The sequence below is a fragment of the Dromiciops gliroides genome, chromosome 3, assembly GCF_019393635.1.
Source record: "Dromiciops gliroides isolate mDroGli1 chromosome 3, mDroGli1.pri, whole genome shotgun sequence".
NCBI lineage: Eukaryota > Metazoa > Chordata > Mammalia > Microbiotheria > Microbiotheriidae > Dromiciops > Dromiciops gliroides.
Genome location: NC_057863.1, coordinates 7,914,008 through 7,931,656, shown reverse-complemented (window position 1 = coordinate 7,931,656; position 17,649 = coordinate 7,914,008). Strand labels below are relative to the sequence as shown.

At 42.0% G+C, this 17,649-nt stretch overlaps 1 protein-coding gene across 2 annotated transcripts in view; it reads left to right on the top strand.

The window, feature by feature from the left end:
• Window positions 1-5,520: 5,520 nt before the first annotated feature.
• TP63 (tumor protein p63) overlaps window positions 5,521-17,649 on the top strand; it is a 217,083-nt gene continuing 204,954 nt past the window's right edge. Inside the window, exons 1-2 of one of the 2 annotated variants that reach the window (XM_043994855.1) lie at window positions 5,521-5,672; window positions 5,867-5,989. In XM_043994855.1, the coding sequence (XP_043850790.1) occupies window positions 5,521-5,672; window positions 5,867-5,989 (275 nt within the window). The remainder of the gene's footprint in view (window positions 5,673-5,866; window positions 5,990-17,649) is intronic. The other variant, XM_043994857.1, reaches the window with a different exon arrangement.

Genomic DNA, 17,649 nt, shown 5'->3' with positions numbered 1-17,649 from the left:
TCAGTCTTTGCTATCTGGGTTGTGAGATGATCACTCAACTATAAGTACTCTCCAAAAGTACCCATGCTGATTTTTCATTTGTCATATCTATTTTTTAAATTGATTAATTTTATTCTGAGCTTGAGAAATAAAGCCAGCATTTTCATAAGATAGCAGATCTAATGGCCTCTTCTCATTCTTCATCCTTTGAAGCTCTTGAAACTATTGACCACTCTCTCCTATTGACCTTTCTCTCCTTTTCCATGGCACCACTCCTCTCTCTCAACTCTCTGGGTATCTACCTGAGTATTTCTTTTCCCTCTTTCCTCTTCTATTATCATCCCTATCCTTCCCCTTCACTATGCAATATGCTCCAAGGCTCTGACCCAGGCCTCAGTCTCTTCTCTACATTTTCTTACTTGGTGATCTCATCATTTCCTATAATTTAATTATCATCTGAATAGATATTAGTCTCCCATATATTCATCCAGTATAAGTCTTTCTACTGAGCTTCAGTTTTGCATCAAAAAACCATGGTTGGCCAGCAAAGCTCTAGAAAGACTGACAAACTGAATAATTATCAAGAAACCCAAAGTGCAACTTAAAAAAGTGTTTTCATTCATCTCAATATATACAAAAATCCAGTCAGAAGTAAGCATAGGTTGGGAAAGAAGTGCCACCAGGAACACCAGTGCTAGTAAATGTAACTAAGCCAGAAGCCTGCCCAGTCCTCAGACCACAGCTATATGTTATTTCCAAATAGATTTCCCAGCACTTCTCTAACTCAACAGACCCAAAACAGGATTTATGACTCCATCCAAATCTGACCCTCTTTCAAATATCCTTGTTTTCTAAGACACCACTACCTTGCAAGTCATGGAGGCTAGCCTCCTCAAAGTCTTTCTCAACTCTTCTCTCTCTTTTTCACAACCAGCCAAACACTTTCCAAGCTTTAGGGATTCTACCTCCACAATTCTACCCCCCGCCTCCCATCTCTCTATCCTCTCTACCCAAATGACCACTACCCTAGTTCAAGCCCTCATGAGGTGTTTCCTGGATTACTACCAGATCCTACTCTATTTTAGTATATCTCTTCTCTGGCCCATTCACTCTTAAGCTATGAAAATCATACCCAAACCATCCAAATCCATTATTTCTTGATCAGCCTTTTGTGACTGATTCCCTTTTGGCTCTAGGATATAATATCTTGTGAACTTGTCATTTAAAACCCTTGACGATGTGACTCCAGCCTACCTTTCTTTCCATTTCTATTTTATCCCCTGGTTCTAGAATACCAGAGCAGTTTTCATTGACAATATCTTGGAAGATTCTTTTTCTGATCATGGTTTTCAGGTAGTCCAATAATTTTCAAATTATCTCTCCTGAATCTATTTTTGAGTTATTTTTCCAGTGAAATATTTCACATTGCCTTCTATTTTTTTCATTCTTTTGGTATTGTTTCGTTGTTTTTTTGATTTCTCATAGAGTCATTAGTATTCATTTGCTCAATTCTAATTTTAGGGGGTTATTTTCTTCAGTGAGCTTTTGTATCTCCTTTTCCATTTGGCTAATTTGTCTTTTCAAGGAATTCTTTTCCTCATTGGCTTTCTGTACCTCTTTTACCACTTGGCCTAGTCTGTTTTTAATATGTTATATTCTTCAGGGTTTTTTGTGTTTCTTTTACTAGGCTATTGATATTTTTTCATAATTTTCTTGCATCATTCTCATTTCTTTTTCCATTTTTTCCTCTATCTCTCTTCTTTATTTTCAAAGTCCTTTTTTTAAAGTCCTTCCATGGCCTGAGACCAAGTCATCCTTTTCTTGGAGGCTTTAGATGTAGCAGCTTTGATTTTGTTATCATCCTCTGACGATGTGTTTTGATTTTCCTTGTCACCACAGTAATTTTCTATGGTCAGAATTTTTTTTTTGTTTGCTCATTTCCTGATTTTTTTTTTAACTTTTAACACTTTGTTAAAGTCGGGCTCTGCTTCCAGGGTGGAGGGTGAACCATCCCAAATTTCAGACATTTTGTACAACTGTTTTCTGAAATACTTCTAGGGATCTGTAAGTTTTTGGTTCTTGTAAGGTGGTATGATCTAAGGAGAGGTATGTTTACTACTCTTCTGGAGTGGACTCTGGTCTATGAGTGACCCACAAGTCTGCTTTTCTGACCTGGAACTGTGAGGAGAGTCCCTGTTCCCCTGTGGCCACAAGCTCTGGGATGCTAATGTTTCTCCCTTACCTGGGACTGCCACCTAGGACAGGGACCTGAATCCAAGTATGGGCAAAGCAACAGAGTCCTACCTTAGTGCTAGCAAAGAGATCCCATGATCTCCTTCCGACCAATTGTTTGACTCCTTTACCGTCTGTCAGCAAAGAGTGCCAGAAACAGTTGGTGCTGCTGCTGATCCAGCAGCTCCCAAGGCCTGCTTCTGGTTGGCTGGTTGAGGGTCTGTGCTGGCTGTGACTATGCTGGTATTGGAGTGCACTCCAATCTCACCAGGTGTGACAGACCTTTCCTGGTGAGCCTCTAAGTTGTCTTTGACTGTAAAGTTATCTCACCCTGTCCTTTTGTGGGTTCTGCTGCTTCAGGAATTGTCTTGGGGAATTATTGAAAGGTAATTTGGAGGGGTCTTGGGGAGACCTTAGGTGAGTTATGAATTTCCTTCACCATCTTGGCCATGCCTACCTTCCAGGCATATGGGAGTGGCTTGTATTCACATCCTCTACATTGCAGCCAAATGAATCTACTTTTGGGAACCCCAAATTTGTCATTCCTGGCTTCACATTTTGCATATACCTGCTCCCATTTTGATAGGTGCACACTCTTTATCTTTGTCCTTAGGAATCCCTGGCTTCTTTAAAAAACAAAACAAAACCAGCAAACAAACAAACAAAAAAGTTCATATTTTGCCTTTGCAAAATTTCCCTTTGTCCCCTTAGTGCTTGGCTTATTCAGTCCTTGTCAAATTACAACATGTAAATATTCTATCTGTTATTTATTCTTCAGCAAATGTAAGCTCCTTGAGGTCAGGGACCATTACCTTTGTGGCTTTGTATCTTCTGTGCCTAGCACAGTTGCACAAATAACTGACTGGTTGCCTATTTACATTTGCAAATACTTCATAGAAGGTACAGTCATTCCTTGGGGAAATGTCTTAGTTCCATTTTTTTCTTCAAATCCCCAGCCTTGATATGGTGCATAGAATATAGTAGGCATATAGTATGAAATTCTTAGTTTGGGTTGGCTTGGCTTAATAAAAATAATGAATCTGGGGGCAACTAGGTGGTGCAGTGGATAAAGCACAGGCCCTGGATTCAGGAGGACCTGAGTTCAAATCTGGCCTCAGATACTTGACACTTACTAGCTGTGTGACCTTGGGCAAGTCACTTAACCCTCATTGCCCCACAAACAAACAAAAAAAGAGTGAACTTATTGGGGGCAGCTAGATGGCACAGTGGTAAAGCACCGGCCCTGAATTCAGGAGTACCTGAGTTCAAATCCGGCCTCAGACACTTGACACTTACTAGCTGTTTGACCCTGGGCAAGTCACTTAACTCTCATTGCCCTGCAAAAAACAAAAAACAAAACAAAACAAAACAAAATAGTGAATCTTCAAGTGCCCTTGATTTGTATCCATGGAACAGTTTGCTAGTCATACATCTTACTCTGAGCTCTTCACTACCTTGAATAATTCCCTTCTTCTTTCAGTTTCCTCTTCTGTAAACTTAGGAGGTTGCCCTAAATGTTTTCCAACATCCTTTCCATCATTAAATTCTTTGATCCTATGTTCCTCTGGTTCATTTAACCATTGTGTCTGTCCTCTCCTTTGGCATGGGAATTATTAATAACAATCATGGCCACTAGAAGCAGTCCAAAAACCAATTGAGGTGTTTGTGTGTGTGTGTGTGTGTGTGTGTGTGTGTGTGTGTGTGTGTGTGAGAGAGAGAGAGAGAGAGAGAGAGAGAGAGAGAGAGGATGTTGAGTGACTTCTCTGATATCCTGTGCATCCACATGACCCTGAATAATTTTTAGGGCACTATTAGAAGAAAATGCTGAGGTATGGGTGCTATTTTAAAGGAAAAGGAAAATGAAGGGAAAAAAACTGAACTTGATACATTAAAGTTGTTGCCTTATCTCTTTACTTCATGAAGATAGATCTGCAACTGGGAAGTCTATGACAATCGCCCCTGGAATCCCAGTCTGTGATTTTAGATCTAGCAGGTCCTGCGTATTCAAAGACCTGCCATATATTGGCTGCATACGTGAGGTCATGAATATTTGTCAAATGAAAAACAAAAAGACAAAAAAAAAGGAAAGCTACCCTACTGCCAATGAACAAATCTATAATTAATTAGGAAAATGCTTTTCCCTACAAGTTTCACATATTGTAACCAAGCTGTTTGAGTTGGCGCTGGCTCAGGCCTGCCAGTTTGTGGGATTCACAATTCACAGATGTTAGGAACTATCAGGCTGAGCGTGGGAGGACAGTGTCAAGCTTTAAATAGTTTTTCTCTGCCATACTGACTGAAGTAGCAAAGAAAATGTTTCCATGTAGCACCTTCCAAACCCAAATTTCCTCTCAGGAAACTTCAGATTTTTCCAGTGTTATCGCCTGTCTGCTCGCTTGGCATTTGCTGAGGTCAGCAGGCTCCCAGGTGCACCATGGGGAGGTGACCATCAGGGCCCGGAACTGGGACACTGGTGACACTCAGTCACTCCCACTCTATTTTCTTCTGGAGGAGTCAGTTTTAATTTAGCTCCTGATTCATATTTCATTCACTCCCCTAAACCACAAACCCAGAATAGGTCTGCCGTCGACAGCACAGGGAGTAAAAGTGACAAAGTTACTTGGGCTATGCATTGCCTTATGGTAAATCTTCCCACGTGGGGCAATATTTTGGGGTTCCTCTCTGAGTACCAAGAACTCACTTCACAGAGAGGATTGATGATTTTGTTTTATTTTTAAATATACTCAGGCGTTTGACCTTTCAGAGAGTTGGGGATATTTTTCCTAAACATCTAAGGCTTAGTAATTGATATTTATATTCTATTCAACTTTGGTAGACATGGTGAAATTTTGTAGTTTCAAAGTTTGAGAGAGGATTTCAAAGGCTTTGGAATCCTCACCTGTCTTTTTTGGGAAGGAGAGAGAAGCAAGAAGGCAACTCTCCAAAGGTCAAGAGTTAAGAAGCTGAGGGTAGGTCTTTCTCCCCCCCCCCCACTTCCTAGAAGATAAGCATGACTTCCCCGTATAATGTGATCAAGGAATTTTCCTGTCTTTGCCATTTGAGATGATGACCGCAACACAAAGTTGGCTGAGAGACTGAATGAGAAAAGGAAATGGGGAAAAGAAGGAAAGCTAGACCTTCCTCAATGCCTGCAAACCATTTGAAATACAGATCCAGCCCAACAGGACAGTCGCTGAGGCAGAATCAAATGAGCAACAGGGAAAAGCAGGTCATCTGGAGTGGAGTGGACACACACCAGCCCCTGAGCTGCCCCGTTCCCAGAGTCTGAGCTGCTGAAATTAAACTCTGATGCCATTCCAGCAGCCGGCCAATCCCCAGAGAGATCAGAAGTTCAGAGATGCCACCAAGTTCCCCAGAGCAAATGTGGCTACTCCACGTCAAGAGCTGGAAAGAAGATGTAGAGACAGGAGGAAAACAACAGTGCAGAGGATGCCCAGCTGGTAAGAAAGGGCTGTTTGTGATGCTTGGGTCACCTGATGAATCTCATTGGCCATGGCCAAAGGCAGCCCCACCTCTTGGCAGATGTAGAAAGAGGGGGCACTCACGTTCTCTATCTTATAGCAGGTGACCTGCTTGTCTTTAGCCTCCTGGCTTTATCTCTCTCTATATATATATATGTGCATCTATCTCCTAGGCATATGTGTGTATATCATCTCTCTTTCCCTGCTTGTCTACGCCCAAGAGAACTGGAAGAAATGAATGTCGAACCCTCACCATATCCCACTTTACCGTGCTGTCCTGACCCTTTCATCCAGCGGTGAGTTTTCGAGGGATGTGCTAACTTTTAGTTGAACTGGAGTGGAATGCCTTGTGATTTTATAAGCATTTCTTCTGTTTGGGGCTGAGGGAGGGGAACCCCACAAAAGCAGAAAGCCTGCCCCTTCTGGCTGAGAGCAGTGGTGTGTGCTTGGGGCTTTCCAGCTTACTTGTATGGGCATCCTTTCTGGTTTCCTTTTCCGGGAACCCTCCCGGGCTAACAAGCGCTGATGTGGACAAGTGACACAGCCCTCTACTCTGGCTTTCTTAATGATGGGAGAACTTTGAAGGGTCAGATTGTTTTACCTTGATTTCCCCTTCCTTTCCTGTGATTCTTGGTCCCCCAAGCAAAATGAATCCCATTGGACAGGGTAGAATCCCTGGAGATCATGTTCTCAGTGTAACTGTCAAATCAAAGATCCCTAGAGTCCCATCTGCTGGGGAAATGATAAAGTGTGATTTAGCCATAGTTCCCCAGAGAAATCCATGATTTATCCTTTGGGCTGGGGGTCTTGAAAGAGTATCCTTTCCTCATTTTCTTGGATGGTGGACATGATCTTCGTCAGCAGTCTGAGATGTACAGGATACTATCCGCCTGAGCTTCACCCATGTCAGTAGACAGGGGTAATGCTTAGTACTGAAAGGGATGTTAACAAGCATGAGTCTCCTCTCTCTCTCTCTCTCTCTCTCTCTCTCTCTCTCTCTCTCTCTCTCTCGTTTCAAATTGAACTTGGCTATTTTTAAACTTGCAAATGTAATCTGAACAGTGTTTTTCCAGTCATAAACTTACAGGAGATAGTCAGGTCCTATATGACAGGGTCAAAAAGTGGATTTGAGTTAGAATTAGGGTTTAGTTTAGGAGCGTGGCTGGATTGAAGATGAGATGGGCTGTTTTCCCCAAGAAATAACTTCCTGAAAGAAGGCTGGAGGAGTTAAAAGCCAGGCTCAGTCGGGAAGGGTGGACTCGTCACTCATCACTTGCTGCCTCCCGCAGCTTCTGGCCTAGGCTTGCGTTGGAAAAACCTGATGTCCAGGTCCAGCTAAGGTTCAGTTTCTGTCACCCGGCCTGCCAGATTAGGGAAGCTTTGTGATCATCTTCCCCAAGTTTAATTTGTCACTATGTTTGACACTAACAAGGCCTCAACTGCTCTTCCTGGGAGCTTCATGGTTAGCAGGGTGAAACCCCCCCCAAGACAGAGGGTTGGGGAAGGAAGAAATAGGAATGGGGAGAGAAGCATGGGGAGGGGACCTGGGAGATGTCATCAAGCTTGGGAAGCACTTTGTATTTCTTTCCTACCACCTCCTACAGTGAGGTTGAAGCAGCCTCGGTCTGGAAGTCCCCACCTTTTCCCAAGCCTGGAAGGCCCTGCTTCTCCCCAGACAGGATGAAATCAGAGGGAAAAGAGAGGGAAAAGATCATTCTGATTCCCAATCTCTGTTCCCAAACATTGTTCTGATATAAGCTACAAAAGAATGGCAGGCCAATGACCATCATCATTTTAGACAACACTTCAAGGCTTACAGAGAGCTTTGTATCGGTTATCCCCAGCTGGTCCTCAGAATACTACTCACCCTTTTACAGACGAGGAAAGTGAAGCACAGAAAGGTAAAGTGATTTGCCCAGGATCACACAGCTAGTGCCTAAGGCCATACTATGTATTGTGCTACCTAGCCATGACAAAGAGAACAGCTTATGGGGAGGGGGGGAGTCTTCTCTGGATACCAAAACAACTGCTTACTCAGCCTATGCCTTATGAGGAGAAACTGACTTTGCAAACTTTGATCCAGCTTATTCTGTCCTCTTCTAGACAGAGACTACCCCAATGAGCAAAGAGGTAAAGCAAGCCAGAAACAAGGTGATTCTGCCTGTAGTGGAGGGAAGGGGATCAATCCAGGAGCCCCCACCTCATCTGCGTTTTCATGTCAGGCTTCCAGACCCATCCAGAAGTGAATCACATCACTCTTGGTTTTTGCATCCCAAAGGATATAGTCCTTTGAAAATGGTCTTGGGTCCCCAGAATGATCACAGATATCCAATAAATCTGGAGGAGAGGGGTAAGGAGTCAGGGAGAAACCCCAGGAGTCTGTGCTCTCACAAGTGCAGATTATTGCCCCTTTCAAGGAAGATGACTTTGTGTGACTCTAAGAAAGGATAGCAAAACTGGTCAGTTGAGACTTGATGATTAATAGTTAAAGTACATTGTTCTAACAATGTTTAAAAGTACTTGCTGAAAACAGAAGGCCATCTCTTGGAAATGGCACATTGGCCTTGTTCAGTATATCAAGTGATTAATAAATTCTTGGTGATCTTTGATGTTATGTTATATGTGATCAGTGTCTCTGTAACTATTAACACTTTGCCTGTGATTTCTCATTTAATGGTTATAGGTATGAATTGACATCTGGGGCTAGAAAAAAGTAGTTTGGTCTAGTTTTTAGTGTCCTGTGAAATGTTCCCATCAGAAACATTTCTGATATTCTGTTTGTCATATGAAGGAAGAGAACTCTTGGTGATGCTGAAGGAGTGAATGAATTGGAGCTGGCTATTCCCATCAGCCAGTGCCCAGACTTCTCAGCTTACAAGACCTATTTTAGGAGAGACCATATTGAATCACTTCACAGCCACAGTCACCTACAGTGTCAAATTTGTCTTTTCTTGACCTTGGCTTTATAAAGAAATATTGGAAAGAAAGCATGGAAAACCCAACGTGGTGTATGGATCTTCAGACCCAACTGCTTCTAATCCCACAGGGAAGGATCTGCTAGGGAGCTGTCCAGAACTAATCATCAGGACAGTTAAGTTATTATGCTTCTAACCGAGGCCATTTGCATGCACATCTCTGTAAAATTATGGATTTTAGCCACAAAATATTAGAGGTCAGAAGCAAAACCTCATTACAGGTTATGCTTATGATAGCCTTTGTTGTCTCACTGCCTTCTTCAGCAGCTTTGAGGCTGAAATGATAATGAGGATGGTTTGCTTTAACCAATAATAAAATTCTTGAAAAACCAGAAAGCCAGTTGGAATAAGGCACTGTGGTCTACTTCCTCCTGAGGCAGAATAACAAAGGTGAGCAGATGAGGAATAGGGACATATGAATCAACTGTGCATAAGGACATTTCAGAGGAGGAAATTATTTTGACCAATACTAGCTCTCACCACCTCTGGTGGAAACTCTTGAAATGACTCTCTAATTGCTAAAACTACCTTGTATTTTCTTTGTATATACTCATAGTTGGCTTTATAACTCTATCACATTGCTCTTGAGATCACACATGATTTCAGTTTTGTTCTGGTGTCTCCATCACTTAACACAATTTGTGACACAAACTGGAAATTTAATAAACGTCTGATATTTGACTGCATGATAATGGATGCAACAGATATTCCAAGTAGGATTTCAATCAAAGAAGTCTGGGCTATGGTGGAAAACAAACTGGATTTGGGGTCAAAGGATCTATGTTGAGAGCAGACTCTGCTCCTCACTTTCTTTGTAACCAGGGGCAAGTCACTTAACACTTTGCTCTGGGACTCAATTTCCCATATGTAGGCATGGCCTCCTGTTAAGGATGAGTTTTCTCTCCAATAATATTGGTCAAATGTATGAAAAAGAGCTATGATTTTTGTTTTTGTTGTTGTTTTGCAGGGCAATGAGGGTTAAGTGACTTGCCCAGGGTCAGTCACACAACTAGTAAGTGTCAAGTGTCTGAGGTTGGAATTGAAGTCAGGTCCTCCTGAATCCAAAGCTGCTGCTTTATCCACTGCACCACCCAGCTGCCCCCAAGAGCTATGTTTTAAAGTTTGTGGGCAAACAAAAATTTCTAAGACTAGATAGACTTAACTATCAATGTAGCTTAGCAAAACCACACCATGACTATTACCTTTGGAGGGCTAAGTTATACCATACAACCACGCAGCGCTCTGGCATGTGGGTGACAGTAAAGCCCTTCCATTTGGAAACAGTTGTATGATCCAACTGAAGAGATGGGTTATGCATGCACTGCCAAGCTTATAGTGAATTTTAATAGTTGGATGAATAGGGTGTGAGGTAGCTTGGGGCAATCACTGCATTTGTAATCAGAAAGAACTGTCTGAATCCTGTTTTTACTACTTGCTAGGCATTTAACCTTTCTCAGCCTCAGTTTCTTCATCTGTTAAATGAAGATAATAACAGCAACTACTTCATAGAGTTCTTGTGAGTCTCAGATAAGATAAGACATGGAAAGTGTTTTGTAAATCTTAAAACTCAGCTCTCCCTGACTCTGAAGACAGCTCCCTGTTCAGTGAGGATTCTGCCTCTCACAGTTTTCTCTAAGGTGACTATTTTTTAAATGTTTTCTAATAAAGATTATAATACCTTGAAGCAAACCTGATTCAGATGGGTCACTTGGCTATATGAATCAACATATTGTTGTGTTTCCCAGGAATCATCACTCTGTCCTTGGGAGGATGTTGGGAGATGTTCTTAGTTGCTGTTGTTATTCATGAATTGAAGAAGGAGAGTAGCCATAAAAAAGGCAAATCACATCCAGTATGCCATTCTTGCTCAATTCCAACCAAATTCTTGGATGATTCCCTGACATACTTCATAGTAAATATTTTAATAAAGGCATCATCGTACAGTGGGAATAATGCTGTGCTTTTTGTGTGAAGGACCTGAGTTCAAATCTCACCTTGGTAAATACTGGATGTGGGATGTTGAGCAAGGCATTTAATCTCTCTCAGTCTCAGCTTTCCCATCTGTGAAATGGGGATAACAGCACTGATGTTAAGCATCACTGTAAGCTCCACATGATGTTAAGCCCTATAGATCTGTTATTTATTATAATGGGTCTGAAGTGCTCACAAGCTAGGATATGTTCATACACCCATGTTGTTCACTCGCTTCCTTTTAAAATGTGTTTATCTAAAACTCCGTCCCTCAATCCTCTCACTTCTGTTTCTTTTAATGCTTAAGCTCTCTTCATTATGAAATGGGCTACCCTTATCTTCCTCTCCCTGCCCCCACACTGGTGACTGAGAGTAACAAGAAAGATGAATAACTGATTCACTAAAACTCCTAAAAACCTAGCATGGGAAGCTTTGGTCACTCTCAGTATGCTTTTCTATAAAATGGGAAAATAAGTGGACCTTACTTTAGAGGCTATTCTGATGATCAAATGAGATCATGAATGTCAAGTTCTTTGCCAACTTCCAGTGCTTTGTCAAAGCTACATTTTTTGGAGGAGGGTGAGGGTTAAGTGACTTGCCCAGGGTCACACAGCTAGGAAGTGTCAAGTGTCTGAGGTCAGATTTGAACTCAGGTCCTCCTGAGCCAGTGCTTTCTCCACTGTGCCACCTAGCTGCCCCAAGGCTACTTTTGAGTGTTGGAATATACCCAAAGATTGCTCAAACAGCCAAGTCCATTGTTCCACTCTCTTAGAAGAAAGAGAGTAATGCCTATTGTCCATATTTTGTGAGATAGATAGGGAAGGTAAGGAAGAATTATCCAATGGACTTCAACATAGTATTGCTTTCACAGCCTAGATGATGCTTATTTTTATTGTGGTCCTCTTCATCTTATATTAAATGGAGACCAAATAGAAGCAGTGCTAAACAAATTGTTAGCCCACTGTTTTATTTGTCTGCTAAATGTTTGGCAGATCATTGTACTGCTGGATAAAAGGATTCTTTTTGGTAATAAAATAGCTCCCTTTCAGTCAGTCAGCCAATCAAAAGCATATTTTTTTTTGGTGGGGCAATGAGGATTAAGTGACTTGCCCAGGATCACACAGCTAGTAAGTGTCAAGTGTCATGTGTCTGAGGCCGGATTTGAACTCAGGTCCTCCTGAATTCAGGGCCTGTGTTCTCTCCACTGCACCACCTGGCTGCCCCCCAGTCACAGCATTTATTAAGTACTTCCTATATGTCAGGCACTATGCCAAAGCACTGCACACACACACACACACACACACACACACACACACACACACACACAGGCAAAAATAAAATCTCTGCCTTCAAGTCACTTTCTAGTGGAGAAGGCGCCACATAAACAACAATATATGTTTGAATACACAGAGTCTCTGCAAAGGAGGCTCAGGAAGGGTGGCCTGGGGGGAAGGTTGCAGGAGGAGGCTCAGGAAAGTCCTGCGGAGGGTGAAAGCATGTTTGGTACAACTCCAGAAGCCGACGGGATGGTAGCAATGCTGCGCACCTCATCCTGTTCCCACATGTCCTTCATGTCTTTGGCTAGATCTCTGTATTATGAAAGCTTGTCATTCTTCATAGCTTGGGGGTCATAAATATTTACTGTGGGCATACCTTTAAAAGTAAAAGAGTCTACACCTGTGGTTTAATTGACATGGGGAACTTTCAGGTGCGGAAATTACCTCTATTAATGAAGGTAGGCATCTTCTCTGTCACTTATGGTCTTATAGAAATGACTTGCCCAGGGTGACACATCCTGTATGCATAAGAGATGGGACTTGAACCCAGTTTTCCAAGGTCAGCAGTCTGTCCACTATATCATGCTGCCTCTGTAAAAACAAAACAAAACAAAACAAAAGAAAAAGAAAAAAAAACGAGGGCCTTCCATTTTTGTGGGGTGGCATCATGTCCAGGTGATCGTTGGGAATAGTTTGACTGAGATGATACTCTGGTCCCATTCTGTTTATTGACTGAACTCTCCCAGATATTCTGGGGTCTGTGTTTCTGGGATAGGAAGAACTTCTGTAGGAAAACAAGCTTTTGGTCTGAAAAGCCGAGCTCATTGACCTCAGCACTCCCAAACAATAATAATCACATTCATATGCAGATTTGTGAGTTCACATTCAGGTGCACAGCAGTGTGAGTGTGTTTCTTTGTATGCTTTGTATCCATTTGCTCACTGGAGCATCACAAAAATCTGTGACCTTGATAAACCTTCTTTGTGACCTCATTTACAGATGGATCTAACTCACAGAATTGTTGGGAGTATTCAATGAACTAAAGGAGACTCAGAGAATTATTTGTGGGTGGTCACAGGGTACTGTAAATATAAGAAAAAAATGCAAACCCATGCTTTGCTGAATAGAAGTTTAACCATCTAACCATTATACCAAACTGCCAACAGACAGACCTTGTCTATTGATGACAAAAAGTACAAAAAGCACCCCAGTCCCATTTGGCCATATATCTTTCATCGAATCAGAATTTAAAATGTTACCTTGTATCCCACCAAAAAAAGGAGAGGAAAAAAACCATAATTCAACAAGATACCAATTTCAAGTGTCCCCAAAATCAATTTTCATGAATTCTGACCCTGACGTAGAGGACCTGCAAAAATTGATTGCCCAAAAGTCACCTTTGGTCATCTTCTTAGGAGAATGACCCCTTTGAACATAAAACTCTGGTTAGTATTAATCATGTGTCAAATTGTCAAGTTGATATAGAGAGAACGTTTCCAAAGAAAATCTCACTGGAAAACCATCTCTTTGTCACAAATTAAGCTTCTTGGAGTCTGTAGGCAGGGGATAGGGAGCCAGTCCTATATTGACCCCCCTCCCTTGTTAGCTCCTGAGGAGGAACAAAGAAAAGACATGGCAATACCCACCTGCTCTGCTCCCCAAAGTACAGACACCCCTACAATGAAAGGTGGGCAAACCTCCTTTACTTAAAAGTCAAATGAATCTTAAAGTGACAGCTACCCTTCCTGGGCTGTCTTGTAAGTCAAGATCCCCATCTGTGAGCAGCCAGGGCTCTTTTACAATGCTTAGTTTCCTGATGGGTGTTAGGTCTCTTAGAAGGCATCCACTAAGGAACAGGCCCAAGCAACAAAGGTGAGATGGTAAAGTCACTGTAATTATCATCAAAGGCCAAAGACTCCAGTGTCTATAATTAGCCACTTCCCCAACCGCAGAAAGGTACTTTGTTCATTTGGGTCCAGACAGAGGACTGGACATGGGCATGATATGTACATATCAATTCATTAGACTTAGTTCAGTGGGAAATGATAAGTATCAACATTTATGTTTAACTTAAAGCTCTGACACCTTGGGGATCATCACAGTGGTGCCTTTATTCATCACTTTAGTATTTTAAAAAAATCTTTCCAACTAGATGAGACCATTTCATGGTCTGTTTCCTACTTATTATTTTTCACTCTATATGTATGCTTTTTTTTCTCTGTCTCTGTGTCTCTGTGTCTCTGTCTCTCCCTTTGAAGTTCAGAACAGATTCATCAAATGCAAAATAAATCTTAGCTTTTTACTTTCATGTTTCCTGTGTGCCTTCTCCTTTCATTTTTGATGCATGAACTAAGTCTTCCTGCCCCACAGAACTGCAGTTGCCATTCTAGAAATCTGATTAGTGGTGCAGAGCTTCCTCACAATGATAGGCCAAGCTAGCACAGACAACATGAAAGCCTGAAAAGGCTGGGAATTAGGAGAACTGGAAAATAACCTTTTTGGTCTCATAAGATTCATGTAGCCAAATGACAATTTAGGGGATGCTATTGTTGAACCAGTAATCACGCAGTCAGGATCATTGCAAAAACCTTCATCTTCAAAATATATTCAGAAAGTCAGTTTGACCTAGTGGATGGAGGGATGCCTTTGGAGTTAAAGGGTCCTGGGTTCTAGTCCTTCCACTAACACATAGTAATTATGTCACTCCTATAAAGACATTTATCCCATCAGTATTCTTCAGATCCTCAAAGACTCATTAGAGGAAAGTGGCTGACCTCCTTTGGGAACAGGAGCTTTTTCATTTGAGGTTCCCATCTGCATCCAGCTCATCCATACACCATGGCAAAGGAGTAACAACCTCCCCCCCTTTTCAACTCTCCTGTTGGTGTTGTTTTCCTCCATTAAAATGTAAGCTTCTCAAGTGTAGGGAATATCTTGCTCACTTGTATTTGTAGCCTCAGGTCTTCCTTCCTTGCATTCTGCCTGGCACATAGGAAGCACCTTAAAATATGATAGATAGATAGATGGATAGATAGATAGATAGATGATAGAAAAATAGATATGGATAGATAGACATACAATGATAGACAGATAGATAATGGATGGATGGATGGATTGATGGAAGAAATAATAGGTCTACACTACTTTACTCTTTCTATCTTACCAGTGTTATAATTTTTTACCTATGTATGGCACATAAAGTTTTTCAGTGCTTTTCACAAAGGACTGATTTGATCGTCAAACATGATCCTGTAGAATATGTCCTTTAAAAATAGCTATTTTGTAGATAAAGATGCATCAGAGGTTAAATGAGTTGACCACAGTCTTACAACTAGTAAGTAAGGAAGAATTTGAATTCAGATCTCCCTGACACCAAATCCTTTATTCGAGCTATATTACACTGGGAAATAGCAAAATGTCTTTGTGCATAGACTGCTGAACCTGGAATCAGGAAGACTTGAGTTCAAGTCTGGCTTAGACACTTCCTAGCTATGTGACCCTGGACAAGTCACTTAATTGCTATTGCCAAATCCACTGGAGAGGGACATGGCAAACCACTCCAGAATCTTTGCCAAGAAAACCCCATAATTCAATGAACTGAAACTTCTCAGTCAAAATGAAAATGTCCAACATCTTGAATGTTCCTATCTACTCTGCAGATATTCAAATACATTTAATCTCTCCCTAAAACCCCAGTTGTAGATGGATGAAGAAGAGCCAACATGACACAATATCCCTACTTTTGGTACCCAGGGATGTGGGTTCACACTCCTGTTTTGGTGTTTGGTATTCACTCTAGGTGTGACTTTGGGCCAGTCAGCTGATCTGTCTTGGGCTCCCCATCACCCTTTGTAAAACAAGGGGCTCAACAAGTGAAGACTCCCAGAGCTTGACATAAATGATCATTTGGTGATATCGTCACAATGTTCTCAGTCACTGCTGCTTTCTCTTCAGGGCTCTGGACTATGTCTGCTCCCTGTTCTGTGGTTTTTAATTCCCTAAAATCATGTTGCTTTTTATCAGTGTCAGAAGGGAGCCAGCTTGGGGATGGAGTAGGAGTGAGTTTCCCATTTAATGAGATATTTGGGTTATAAGGGGAATCTTCATTTGGGCACAATGCAGAAAGTTTGATTGGGAAGAAATCAGACACCTTGGATCCATTTAAGAAGTAGCAGAACTCTTCCAGAGAAAGGGAATTCTGGTGAATTGTCCCCTTTTCATCTCTGCTGAGTTAGTAGTATGGATTCTTGTCACTGGGGAAAAAATGCTGCCTTGAACCCAATTAGATCTCATTTTGGATCAAATATAAATACTTATGTATCATGTACTATATATTTAAGTCTTGAATCTTCAAGCATGACAACCCCTTAAAGCCTTCATTTCCCTTTATTTCTATACTTTCAGAAGAGTCCCACCCTCCCTTTGATTAGAAGGAAGGAAGGAAAAAAGGAAGGAGGGAAGGAGGGAAGGAAGGAAGGAAGGAGGGAGGGAAGGAGGGAGAGAGGGAAGGAAGGAAGGAGGGAAAAAAGGAAGGAAGGAAGGAAGGAGGGAAGGAGGGAGAGAGGGAAGGAAGGAAGGAGGGAAAAAAGGAAGGAAGGAAGGAAGGAAGGAAGGAAGGAAGGAAGGAAGGAAGGAAGGAAGGAAGGAAGGAAGGAAGGAAGGAAGGAAGGAAAAAAGGAAGGAGGGAGGGAAGGAAGGAAGGAAGGAAGGAAGAAAAAAAGGAAGGACGGAGGGAGGGAAGTAAGGAAGGAGGGAAAAAAGGAAGGAGGGAGGGAGGGAAGGAAGGAAGGAGAGAAAAAAGGAAGGAAGGAGGGAGGGAGGGAAGGAAGGAAGGACCACCTCCTCCCCCCAACAATTAACAAGGGTATATTCAAGGGTCTGGGTTTTCTCATTGAATCTGGATTGAGGTCATTGAAACCAAAATAAGAAAGTTTCCATCAATTGCAGCTCTACCCAACTGGAATGGGATGCCTGAAGAGAAGTGGACTCACCCTGAGCTAAGGTCTTCAGGGAGGGCCCAGATGGCCTGTTGGAAGCTGAGCTCCCTCTCCGATCATTGTCTCTGAGGTGATGTTACTAACAGAGGGCTCTGATGCCACCTCTTACCTGCTCCCTGGGCCCCACGATTCAATTTTCAGTGTGAGATTTTGTACTTCAGATTGGCAATGATAGGAATCAAAATTTGATTTATTGGTTTGCAGATTATCTCTAGACTTAAGAAAGTGATGGGGAAAATGTTGATAATGTAGATTAAACTTAAAAGTGTGTTAGGTGGACATTTCATTGTGAGTCAGTTGTTAAACATTGAACAGCACAGCCTGGTTCCTAACCATTTCCTGAGTGTGGCATGGCAGAGATTCTTTGGGTAGTGGGAGGATTAACTAGATGGGTTTCTCCAGCTCTGAGATTCTGTGAGTCTGTGAAGATGGAACTTTTTGTTCTGTTGTTGTAATTCATTCCAGTGTGGAAACTTCAACCAATGCCAATGAATGAAGGCACCTTATTTACAACTTCATCTTAGAGTGTCCCCTGAAGCCCTGGGAGACTCAGAAACCTGCTAGAGCCACTGAGCTAGGTGGGGGGGGATCAAAGCAGGACTTGGGTCTGGGGTGTGCTGAGGGAGGGCATCTGGCTCTGGCCTCTGTGTCACTAGGTGGGATTTGAACCCAGGCTTCTCTGGCCTCTGTGCTACTCCACTCTCAAAAATCAAAACGAAACTACCCAACAGTGGCA